The 13210-nt window shown below is 31.5% G+C and overlaps 2 protein-coding genes across 2 annotated transcripts; one reads left to right on the top strand and one right to left on the bottom strand.

The window, feature by feature from the left end:
- Positions 1 to 6808, bottom strand: LOTGIDRAFT_152728 (hypothetical protein; the record flags this gene model as incomplete). Its single annotated transcript, XM_009053246.1, has 11 exons — positions 1 to 339; positions 868 to 959; positions 1288 to 1386; positions 1698 to 1835; positions 2070 to 2467; positions 2740 to 2869; positions 3121 to 3787; positions 4676 to 4830; positions 5351 to 5423; positions 5675 to 5819; positions 6714 to 6808. The coding sequence occupies 11 exons, from the start codon at positions 6806 to 6808 to the stop codon at positions 1 to 3; spliced, it is 2331 nt and encodes a 776-aa protein (XP_009051494.1).
- Positions 6809 to 11472: 4664 nt separating this feature from the next.
- Positions 11473 to 11967, top strand: LOTGIDRAFT_103548 (hypothetical protein; the record flags this gene model as incomplete). Its single annotated transcript, XM_009053245.1, has 1 exon — positions 11473 to 11967. One exon carries the CDS (start codon positions 11473 to 11475, stop codon positions 11965 to 11967), a length of 495 nt encoding a protein of 164 aa, XP_009051493.1.
- Between the last annotated feature and the right edge of the window lie 1243 nt (positions 11968 to 13210).

Below are 13210 nucleotides of genomic sequence, written 5' to 3'. Positions count from 1 at the left end.
TTAACAAAATTGCGAAATATCAATTTTCTCAGTGCTTTCCATTGTTTGACTGATCTTCTTCACAGCTTTAGACATTTTCTTTTCCGGCGTCTTACCCGTGCTTGACGAACATGGTTTGCTTTCATCGACGTCATATCCGGTTGGAATTGCTTCCTGATAACCTGTCATAAACATGGTCAGTTTTCCTGCGAACGGTGCCCCAGAATTGGGTAGAATTTCTCCCGGCATCTCTTCATTTCCACTTGTTTTAGGACATTCATCTTCAATCTCGTCCAGAAGAGATGAACTCATTTTATCAGAGCGACCAATTAACCAGTAAGTCTTGAGAGAGCCTTTACCCTAAAAAGATAATAAACATTAACACTAGTGACTATTACTTTTGAATGGAAGTATGCACTGATTCACTTGGTATATCTATGTTATAGTCTGGAAGGAGAGTTAAACTTGGATGAAAATTGAATGTGGAACTGTTTTTGAAAAAAAAACAACCAAACTATTTTCATAAAACAAGGGTTATTCTCCCACTTATAGCAATACTGGACAACAGCAAGATTGATTTCACAATTGACTTGACTGTCATAATTCTCCGCCCCCTGATCCACGTTACAGCACCCCTTGTTCAATATTACCCTGAGACTTTATAATAGACCTAACCGGTGGCTAGGCGACGAAGGTACATCATCTTCAGAAAGTAACAATGATTTATTTATGTATTGTCAACGACAAATGTAAAGCTATTAGGTTACGATTTGATTGGATTGTATGCCAATATTATGGCTCAGGAATAGCTCGATATGGTGAAGATGAGTCAAGAGCTGATGTAAGTGTTTTACGATCCATGTATTTATTATGTTATTAACAACTTACCTTAACTTCAATATTACCACGATGTTTCATCACAAATACGCCATGTTTCTTTAGAGATTTGTAGGTGCTGGAACTCACATGAATTTTATTGGCTAATATTGAAAGATAAAATTCGATAAGAAATATTGCTGTATTTACAGGGTGTAACCTAATATGGGAGAACAATTGTTTTATACCCCAAATTGTAAACCCACTTTATGTCTAACTAATTTAAAATATGCTTTTCACTATTTGCCTCAAATCAATTTCATGGGGAGAACACTCTCAGACGTTCTATTGTTCTATGGAAGGTTAGCGAATAATGTGCTACCACAAAGCTGCTACATTTTGCAATCAACCTCGACAGTAAGTTGTCAGGCTGTCCCCTATTTGTACCACCAGTCTCTTGAGGCTGGAACCGTCACTGAATGGTCTACTTACGATGTCCGTAGCTTTTCATCCGCGATGCTGTATTAACCGTATCACCAAATAAACAATACCTAGGCATAGTTAATCCAACAATACCAGCCATACAGGGTCCTAAAAACATCGACAACATAATTATCTCCTATTTCAATCTCTACAAAATAGTTTATTAAGTTCAATGTACTTGAATTTTTTTCTACAATTAATGCTATTCAGATTCAGATTCCAGCTGAGAATGAAATAGATCAAATATTGATTAACCAAATTCCCCTGACATGCGCTTGTAAGAGTGAATCTCTTCTGGTCGTAAGGAGGGCAAATACCCCATTCAATTGGACATATATGGAGGATCGACCTCCATCATACCAATTCTAATCTATACAACCCACATGCGACCTTCACATGGTTGTGAAGGTTTTGGTTACCTGTATTTATGCCAATTCTCAGCTGTATAAATCTAGTAGCATCATGGGAGAAAGCTCTGTGTGTTGTCATATCCATTAATTCACACGCCAAGGCCGCTACTTCTAAAGAATGGCGGTTTCCAATTCTCGTTGGTAAGCCTGAAATATTGTTTGAAATTATATAGAATTATCTGGTATCTGTGTTTGTGCATTCAACTTGTCCATATAAAGGCTACAAAATCTTTTTGAATACATTTTAAAAAATAAACTGTTTATCAAATTCTGTTTATATTGATTCCTTAGTTTTTTATATTTTGCCAGAGATCGTTGAGATCAATATAGTCCTACAGCGTAAATCACAATAATAACTCAATTATTAAACAGATACTGCACCTGAAGCCACCATGTAAGAATCGTTGATTGTTTCCACTTTGTAAACCTCGTGGTTATCCAACTTCTCGTCGAAGGCTGTGTACAAGCTATTCAGCAACCCTACAATCTCAAATGGTGTACACTCATTAGCTATCCTAGTAAACCCGAATATATCCGAAAACATCACCGTCACAGACTTGAAATATTCAGCATCTACTTCTCGTCTGAGTTTAAGCTGTTCGGCCACTGGTTTAGGCACCATCTGATAAAGCAACGTGTCAGTTTTCTTCTTTTCTCTGCTCAGTTCTTTAGTCTTCTCCACAAGAGTCAAAGCATATTTCTGGATGTCACTGGTCAGAGATTCAACAGAGTAGATGACTAGAGGACACATCAAGATAACAACTACAAGTAAACCAGCGCTGAAAATAAACAGGAGGATTAGAACCGAGATCAGAAATTGACCAAAACGGCAAAATATTGTTTTATTTTGCTTCTACCTGATTTATTTCCATTTATATTCGGATGCCTAGAAAGACAACAAATGATCTTGTAGTGATCAAAGTCCACATGGGGCAATCTGAATGAGACGCCCACGTTTCTTTTCGGTCATGAACGTTTGCTGCATAATCAACGAGCAGTGTAAGTGGGCATCTATCAATAGATTCAAGTCCATTTTGTCAATTTTTATTACCTAATAATCAAATTTCGCTCTTCTTCGTTGATAATTTCTTCTAATTTGCCGTTAATCAGAGTGGCTAAATCTTGTTGAATGACTAACAGAGTATCTAGGTAAAGCGTCATATTATCAAACCACCATTGTCCTGAAATAATAATAGACAACTAATGGAATACTTCTTACAAGCGAAGCTCTTGACCATCAACCAAAACTAAAAATAAAATAGAATTTTGAGTATCTATGTTCTGCAATGTAAACTGTATTTACAAGATCATTTGATAGCAGCCCATATGGTGCTCTCGATATAAATTCTAAGGTTTAGAAGTTTGTGATATTCTGAATTTTTATAAGCAATGTAAACTTATTGAGGTAAGAAATACAATAAGTTATGCGCACCTTTTGTTATGGAAAAATCGCGTGATAGAGTATGCTGAATCTCAAACCGGAACTTTTCAATCACGGAGGTTAAATTGGTCCCACTGCTGGTTACACCTTCTTGAAAAATAGGATCAACGATTTTAGAATACAGTACAGCAGATTGGTAGTTGGCTTTGTAAACATGAACTTTTTCATTGTATCTTTCATAAACACTCTGTTTTGGAAAACCACCAGCGACATAAAACACGGCACCCAAAGCACGTTCAATACCAACGTGTTCCATTCCAGTTACGATCTTCTGATAAGCTACCAATGTCTTCCAAATCGAAGCCATGTTGGATTCTCGAATAGCTTCATACATCCATTCGACAAATCTCTCAATCAACAGTGAATAAAACTCCATCTCAACATAGATATCGAAGTTGTTAGGGTCAAGTTCTGCTCTGTGGTTACTGAGGTAGTTCTTGAAGGAGTCCTTCGTTGTGAAGATGCTGTTTTGATCACCTTTCACGGGCCAATTTGACAACTGCTTCAGCGCTTGGTCGGTCAAAAGGTATTCATTTAGTATAAATGTTTTAGTTTCTGGACCAAGGATACTTAGATACAGGACGGACATGTCTCTTTCTCTCTGGAGTCTATCAAGAAATTTTCCCAATTCTACACTAAATTTTACTGCATACTGAGTCTAAAATGGAATTTACAGATATATTAGCTAAGGGGAAAATAGCTACATAGTGAATTACACCAATAACCTGAGCCAGTTTTTTCATTACTTTAATTCTTTAAATAAAAATAACAAATGTAAAATAGGTTATAAGGTGTTCACAGAGAATAGAACAAAAAGAAAAAAAAGAATTTTGTGTCGAATAATCTGAAATCATTATCGCATGTCTGAACTAGTTCCATAGTCGAGTTATTACTGAATTTAATTGCGTCTCTCCGCATCTCATTTTAAAACGACAATTCACATACGAGTTATCCAAAATAATGTCATCAAATGACATCCGCCCGTAAAAATAGTTTTGTTTCTCCTTATTGGCATCTAGAAATATTCCAAGATCAAGATCACTGAAATTCGATTTATTATCAATTTTCAGATAGCAACTGACTTACTTTATCGAGCTAATCAAAGACAATCGATGGACATTGTCCAACTTTACGACCATCCATTAATAACAGCTACTCAAGCGAAATAATTATTGAAATTTGTATTGTTTTTCATACATTACTAACAGGAAAACAACTGTTTATGTAGCAACTAATCCAACAGTCCAGTCAGTTACTAGACACATCTGTCAATGCAAATTAATTGTCTCAATACTATTTTTGAACGCATACCAACAAGTATTACCGAAGAACAATTGTCAAACTGTGCAATACAATTAGTTACTACGCTCACCCTCCCAAAACCACTTCGGTCGCCCTGCGTCAACTCGACCCCATCATAGTTTCCGGTATCAATCAATTATTGAACCAAATAATATCTATTTCTAAACTTAAAGAAGATATTCAGTCTCAAAATGGCACTTGAGTCTATAACGAGAAGACAGAAATGTGGAGAAGGAAGCATTACCTGTTCAATGGCTGTTTTGCCTTGAATACTGTCAGATAAACTGTACACAGTGAAAGCCCATAAACCAAGAATAGGAAGCAGAGTTAGGGATAAAATCTTCAGCATCTGTACCTTCTTACCACGATTAGTTAGAGGTTCTCCTCGACAAAATCCAACTGAAATTGATAATTCATGATTTTGAAGTGTGATTTTGGTATTTGTCAATGTTTGAACACTACAGCAGATGAAAATAATTGCCAACTGTAGCTAACGTATGACCAAATTTGAAAGTTTTTTAGAGTTGCTTTACCTATTCGCACGAACAGATAACTTATAAGCGTCACATTTCAAAATTGGCCATTTTTTGACAAAAACTCAAAACTTGTAAAAATGCAGTCGACGTACGTTATAAAAACATTTTAAGAGTCTTTTGATAGCAGAAGGTTGCACTTTCAACTGACTTTGGTCAAATGGAGATTGGTTATTACGATTATATATGGACTGTAATGTATAAGTGCTAATAAGTACTAAACGGTCGTCACGGGGGTCAATAAGACCAATAAAATGATTGATTAGAAACAAACTTCGAAGTTATATTGTAGCTCATCAGTTTATAATCGACAAAACCCCAACAAAGAGCATGTCATCAATTAGGTATTACACTCCGACATATTACAAGATAATAAAGAGACTTACTGCCACCAACATGAGGATGAACAATATCTATAATATGATTATCTATACTAGCAGCATCACAATCTCCAACGTTCTAAAACAAATTGTTCAGGTCATAGTAAGCAATCGTGATAAGCATACGTGATCGGCTTCAATATATTCCGATCCAAGTTACATAATTTTGAAAAAAGCAGGAAGGTACCTAGTCATATTTCTTTTTAAATATCACAAAATGATCAAAATTCCCGTGAAACCTAGTCAAGGTGCTCCTTTAGAGCGTGAAAGGACCCAAAAGAGAGCATTGTTACTTTGCAAATGGATACTTATGTATTAAATGGAACTTACCAAGTCTAGTACAACTGGCATTACTGTTTGAGCCGTTTCTTGTGATCCTCCAGTATCCAAACGGAATGGTCGTGTTACGGATGGTGCTCCGGTAAAAATAGACGGATTGTCCTGAGTTTGTTCCTTCGTGCCACCTTCCATCATACTAAAATTATTAAAAATTACTTCACCGGGAATGATTAAAAAGCTGTACCACTGCAGTGTTTCTTTTTACCACTACTAGTTCATCACCACCAAACTGAACTTAGGCTTCAAATAACAACCCTGGTAGTTTATGTAACGGCCTGTGGTACTCAAAATCTGCTATCAGTAAAAGTGTCTCTATGACTAAAAGACTCGGACATGTATACGTCCTGTCTTCGTAAGAAAATTAACGGCATCACTGACTATCGCTATGGTTATAGAAATTCTTTTAACACCATATAATTGAAGGGGCAAACTGTCATAATGTTCTCTATTTTAGGTGTTGAACCTCGCGTCAATTAATAAACAAACAGTGTACTACATTTATCCAACAAACAATTGCTCCTTATGTAAAATTCACTTACCAAGCAAGTTAAGCCCGTATTCACTCACCCATCTTTTTTTACAAGAAAATCACGACTTGCCGAAGGACCGGAAGTACTTTTCTTCTTCATTTACGATTTACCGACAACGCAATTTAGTTTGTTATGAAATAAGGCTTATATTTTCTATAAGGGATTGGATCGTCTGTTTGACAAAGGTTTAGGTTCTATCCAACTGGAAGCTGAAAATTTCAACGTTTATTTTTTGTATAAAAAAATCAGCAAGATGTTTTAATACACAGAAAATATAAAAAAATGATTTTTAGATTTCAACCAGTGAGGACAATTATTATATGCGAGTGTGAAATAGGTGTCTTATTATCAGGGACTATGTCTCCAATCACAGGTATGCATTATGTAGTCATGGATACCTGGACGCTTTCATTAATAGTTTTTAAATTGTCTTTTAACCCACTGAGTGATATGTCATACATAACGAAGCTATTTTAAAAGTTAACTGTAAACTTGCACACCTTTCATTGGCACGAGCCTTGAGAAACTCTTGACAGTTGAATGTTGAATCTACCTTGGAAATTAATGTAACGGACACTTGTGTATTCTTGGCCATGATTGCAACATTGCGAGGTGAATATAGTCCATGAGGCATTGGAGGGTAAATCATAATATGACTTGTATACTACGTGCTTTATAATGATAATCTGTTGACCAATAATAACAATAATGCCATGTTCTTTTTATAAAGCTTTGATTACAAACGTTAAAACTAGCAAAAATCTCGTGATCACGCAACTTGATATGCAAAAGGACCCATTTTAAATCACGAAATTCAGCCTCCTGTAAATTTTTCAGAAATCTCATTGAAAACTTTACAATGTATTACATGAAAACCTGATCAATACTTATTGCCTCATCAAAAATTCAATATAATATCATGACATTAAAAATTTTAGTTCAGCAAATCGAAATTAAACCATTGCCGGATGTAAATACAGGAAGCGACAATGTTCATATTTATTCTTCCGCATCTGAATATTTTCATATTTCCCAAAATCTGAAAGAAATGACAAATTTCAGACATCAAAATCAAAATCTAAACCACAGAAACTAAAAAGGGATGGAAAGGGAATCGTAAAATACCAGGGACTACATTCGTATACGTGTAAGTGATCTGCATCAGTTAAGTTTGGGTAAAAATGGCTGACATTCAGTATGATATGTTGCAGAGCTTTAGCGGAACTTTCGCGGTGGACCGTTTCAATACGCGTAATTAGTATTGACGAGTTTTATGTAATTCAGGGGCAACAACTCCATAGTCATTCAGCATACTTCAATATTGTATTGTTTTACTTATTGGTTTAAATAAATTTCATATAGATTTTCAATCAATATGGATTACAGTTATTTGATTTTTCTTTATGAAGTAAATAAGGAAAAGATCAATAAATTAGACCTGACAATTTTAACCTCTGTTATACCTAATGTAACACAAATCTATATGCATATATTTATCCGAGGTTTTAATCTTTATTCTTAATAGGATGATAAGATTTTAGTTGGGAAGGAAAGATAACATACGCGGCCTTATACTTTAAATCTACTGTCTTCGCACGTTCGTTATATCGAATTTCACCGATTATTTCATTGGAATTGGAATATCGGCTTTAAAATATTACTGAAAGTATTAGATTTCAGGGAAGGGAGTGTTTGATTCTCCCAAATGTACAGGCCTAGAGTGGAACAGATACTTTATTTAGAAATTGGGATTAAGGCTCCTGATGCTGGGTTTTCTTTTGTTCTGATTCTGAGCTGAAATTAGAAGTATCTGTTCTGTACTGGTTGTTTTTAGTTTACAATGAACAATATTATCATTTAAGTTCTTATTTTCCTAAAACGAACATTATTGTAATAGGCTGATATTCAAAGTCACTCTAATAAATTTGGGTAATTCAAATAAACCAAAGTCTTTGCGATTGTCGATGTATAGCTGATCGAAATATGATGCTACTAGTGTCTCCGGTACACATAAAAACTTTAGAAAACCTCTTTATAATCCCTTTAACGTTAACTTGGGCCTTACTTGGCGTTCCACCCTTGCTGCAAGATGTGATTGCATGGTACAGATTTGATGTGCAGTAACCCTTTCGCATAGTTTTTAGGATATCCGGGCTTATCAACGCTTGTTCATATTCAAATTCATACGACAACTATTATTATTTTTAGTACAAGTAATGGCAAATCATCATCAACATCATCATTATCGTCATCATGTTCATCATTCTTATAAGATTATCATATATTGAATTCGAGAATTTGAAAAGCAGATCAAAACTAGATCATAGACTATTTATAGCTTTTTTGATTTACCAACATCAAAAGTAGGATCTTCATTCATATTTTATCGACATATTGAGATTGATTTTTACTTTCTTTAAGAAGTTGTTTGTTCGTAAAGTAAGTAAGGTGTATTGAGGCAGGTCTTTGTGAAAGCATAAGCTTAGATCACATGACAAATAGAGTTCGTGACGCTTTTAATATAAAAAAAAATATTCTGGATTTTATTAATGAAAGTCGCGCTCTCCTCATGACCATTATAGACTGTCACGATAAAGGTAAGGTGCCAGTTATTGATATGTTTTGATATTCGTAACAATAATTGTGCTGTGTTTTTAAGTTTGTGGTTTGGAAATTTTTCGAAATTTATTTATTATTTTCAGTGATAAAGTTCTAGAAGGTTTCGTGTGGCTTTTTTTTTTAAATTACTCTTTCGAATGAAAATTGTGCGTAATGTATGGTGCGACGTCGTCCTTACTGTTTAACCCTACTATCAGACCAAACTCCGCGACTACTACGACCGTCCTAACAACCCGGATCCTCACCAAGATCAGAGATATTTCTTTAGTCGTGGAGGTCGTAGCACGGTCGTGAAGCACGGGTTTATTTTATACCGAAATATTATCAATATAAAGTAACAATTTTGGCAACTGAAAGAACGACAGTCTAAAAGTTTAGATTTAATCAACTCTTTGAAAATACAATTAAAATTAATTTTAAAAAAGGTTTTTGAAATGGACATAACGATAAAAAATAATGAGTGAAAATTGATTTTTTAGAAATGGGTAGAAAAGGTACCATTTAACAAATTTCAACAAATTATAAATTTAGAGGTTTTATTTTTTTTTCTATTTGATGAAAATTGTATACTATATCTTTTGATATAGTATTTGTAAAATTGAATGAAGGCCTACACTTTATACGCATAAATTTGAATATTGCCAACATATGATTTATCTGGGATAGCTACTTTAATTATTAATCATTGCTTTAAAGGAAAGTGCTTGGATAACCTGGAATAACAAATTTTATCATTAGAAGATCGAGAACAAATGCATGAAGAATATTATGGAAAGAAAGTGGTCCAGTTGCTCTTCAGATTTTAAAAGGTTACATGATAAAGGTGTATTGATTCTTGTGATCGACTACATTGATGTGCTTAAGAAACTAAGCATATCAAATCAAGTGTAGATTTATTTGTGGATCTAAACTATATAACTAATCTTTGATATCAAAACCTCGATCAGTTAGGTCACAAAATGTTTGGAATTTCTATGACAATCTTGATCTTTCACTGTCACCTGGTAGTTACGATGACAACTGAAGGATTGGAAACTGGTAGTGGAGGATTAGAAACAACCACATCACCATACCCTGGAAATATAACAATATTGGTTGGAGATGATGCTGTTTTGGACGAGGGTGGGGACGGATTCCGAAACGCTTTGGGTAAGATAAGAAAATATTATTCTTTATAGCAATATGTCATATTGTGGCTATTTCGATTATTCGGTGTTATATTTTTAAACGCCCAAATTATACAAAGTTTTTCATTAAATAATATTTTTCAACAATATCGTAATGTTGTAGAATAGAACTCTTTGATTTAGACAAGAAAATGTTTTTAGATATCAAACTTTTTTCTCTCTTTTTATATACCAAATAAATTTAATAAAATATCCACAAATTAGATATTGAGCAACCTTTATCAAATATCAAACATTGATTATAAAATATCAAACAATGGTTATAAAATACCAAACATTGATTATACAATATCAAACATTCATTATAAAATATCAAACATTCATTATAAAATATCAAACATTCATTATAAAATATCAAACATTCATTATAAAATATCAAACATTCATTATAAAATATCAAGCATTCATTATACAATATCAAACATTCATTATAAAATATCAAACAATGATTATAAAATATCAAACATTCATTATAAGATACCAAACAATGATTATAAAATATCAAACATTCATTATAAAATATCAAACATTCATTATAAAATATCAAACATTCATTATAAAATATCAAACATTCATTATAAAATATCAAGCATTCATTATACAATATCAAACATTCATTATAAAATATCAAACAATGATTATAAAATATCAAACAATGATTATAAAATACCAAACATTGATTATACAATATCAAACATTCATTATAAAATATCAAACATTCATTATAAAATATCAAACAATGATTATAAAATATCAAACAATGATTATAAAATACCAAACATTGATTATACAATATCAAACATTCATTATACAATATCAAACATTCATTATAAAATATCAAACAATGATTATAAAATATCAAACAATGATTATAAAATACCAAACATTGATTATACAATATCAAACATTCATTATAAAATATCAAACATTCATTATAAAATATCAAGCATTCATTATACAATATCAAACATTCATTATAAAATATCAAACATTCATTATAAAATATCAAACATTCATTATAAAATATCAAACATTCATTATACAATATCAAACATTCATTATAAAATATCAAACAATGATTATAAAATACCAAACAATGATTATAAAATACCAAACATTGATTATACAATATCAAACATTGATTATAAAATATCAAACATTCATTATAAAATATCAAACATTCATTATAAAATATCAAACAATGATTATAAAATATCAAACAATGATTATAAAATACCAAACATTGATTATACAATATCAAACATTCATAATAAAATATCAAACATTCATTATAAAATATCAAGCATTCATTATACAATATCAAACATTCATTATAAAATATCAAACATTCATTATAAAATATCAAACATTCATTATAAAATATCAAACATTCATTATACAATATCAAACATTCATTATAAAATATCAAACAATGATTATAAAATATCAAACAATGATTATAAAATACCAAACATTGATTATACAATATCAAACATTCATTATAAAATATGAAACATTCATTATAAAATATCAAGCATTCATTAAACAATATCAAACATTCATTATAAAATATCAAACATTCATTATAAAATATCAAACATTCATTATAAAATATCAAACATTCATTATAAAATATCAAACATTCATTATAAAATATCAAATAATGATTATAAAATACCAAATAATGATTATAAAATACCAAACATTGATTATACAATATCAAACATTCATTATAAAATATCAAACATTCATTATAAAATATCAAACATTCATTATAAAATATCAAACAATGATTATAAAATATCAAACAATGATTATAAAATACCAAACATTGATTATACAATATCAAACAATCATTATAAAATATCAAACATTCATTATAAAATATCAAACATTCATTATAAAATACCAAACAGTGATTATAAAATATCAAACAATGATTTATTAAATATCAAACATTCATTATAAAATATCAAACGATGATTATAAAATACCAAACATTCATTATAAAATATCAAACGATGATTATAAAATACCAAACATTGAGTATAACATATTATAAAATATCATATCATATTAACAATGATTTATCAAATATGAAACAATGATTATAAAATATCAAACAATGATTATAACATATCAAATAATGATTATAAAATATCAAACAATGATCATAAAATATCAAACAATGATTATAAAATATCAAACAATGATTATAAAATATCAAACAATGATCATAAAATACCAAACAATGATCATAAAATATCAAACAATTATTTGTTAAATATCAAACAATGATTTATCAAATATCAAACAATGATTTATCACACAACAGTTGTATTCTCAAGTATACAGGGCAGGTTCATAATGAACAGATAAATAACTATGCAAATAGGGTCATGTATTCATGTACCATGTAAACAGAACAATATGGCATTCCTTGAGTAAAGAATAAAGTAAAGGGCATAAAATTGATCAAATAACATAATTTTGTTTTCAAGTTCTAATTTAGTTATACTAGTATACAGATCTTATTTGTTACGAGCCATTGCAGAAAGGTGCAAATTGGTTGACCTCGAAATCTAAGCCTTTATAGAAAGAGTGCAAGAAATTTAAGGAAATTGTGCTAGTTGAGTGTTAAAGAGAATTTTTCACTCGTTCTTATGTAATGTGAAATTTATGAAATTCGTTGACGGATTAAACATTTCCCGCGCCAGACTGAGTTGCCATATTCAATCCGACAACGAATTTCATAAATTTCATATTACATGAGCACTCGTTTGAAGGTTCATTTTATTCTTGAATATATGTGAATAATCTTCAGAAGTACTACAAATGTACGGAAATCGCGCGCATAATTCCTTTAAAACTACTTCAAACCAAGAATTTTACTCACTTTTCCTTTAATATCTGTCTTTTCTATATATCACAGAGTATCTTAAATTGACAAGTCGTCATTCTAACATCAATTTTATACGCATGACATGACATGGGGGCGTATAATTTCGTCACCAATGTCCGTCCGTCCGTCCACAATTGCTCGTAAATACTCTAGAGGGCACAATTCTTGACTAGTCTGTCTCCAGAATAACAGCAAGATAATCTTGTCTCCCATCTTGTTGGCTTGTAATGTTGTGTAAGTGTATATAAAATTAATAAAATATATAAAACTATCAGCTCATTAGAGGAAA

The sequence above is a fragment of the Lottia gigantea genome (assembly GCF_000327385.1).
Source record: "Lottia gigantea unplaced genomic scaffold LOTGIsca_2, whole genome shotgun sequence".
Classification (NCBI taxonomy): Eukaryota; Metazoa; Mollusca; class Gastropoda; family Lottiidae; genus Lottia; species Lottia gigantea.
This window is presented reverse-complemented; position numbering and strand designations above follow the sequence as displayed.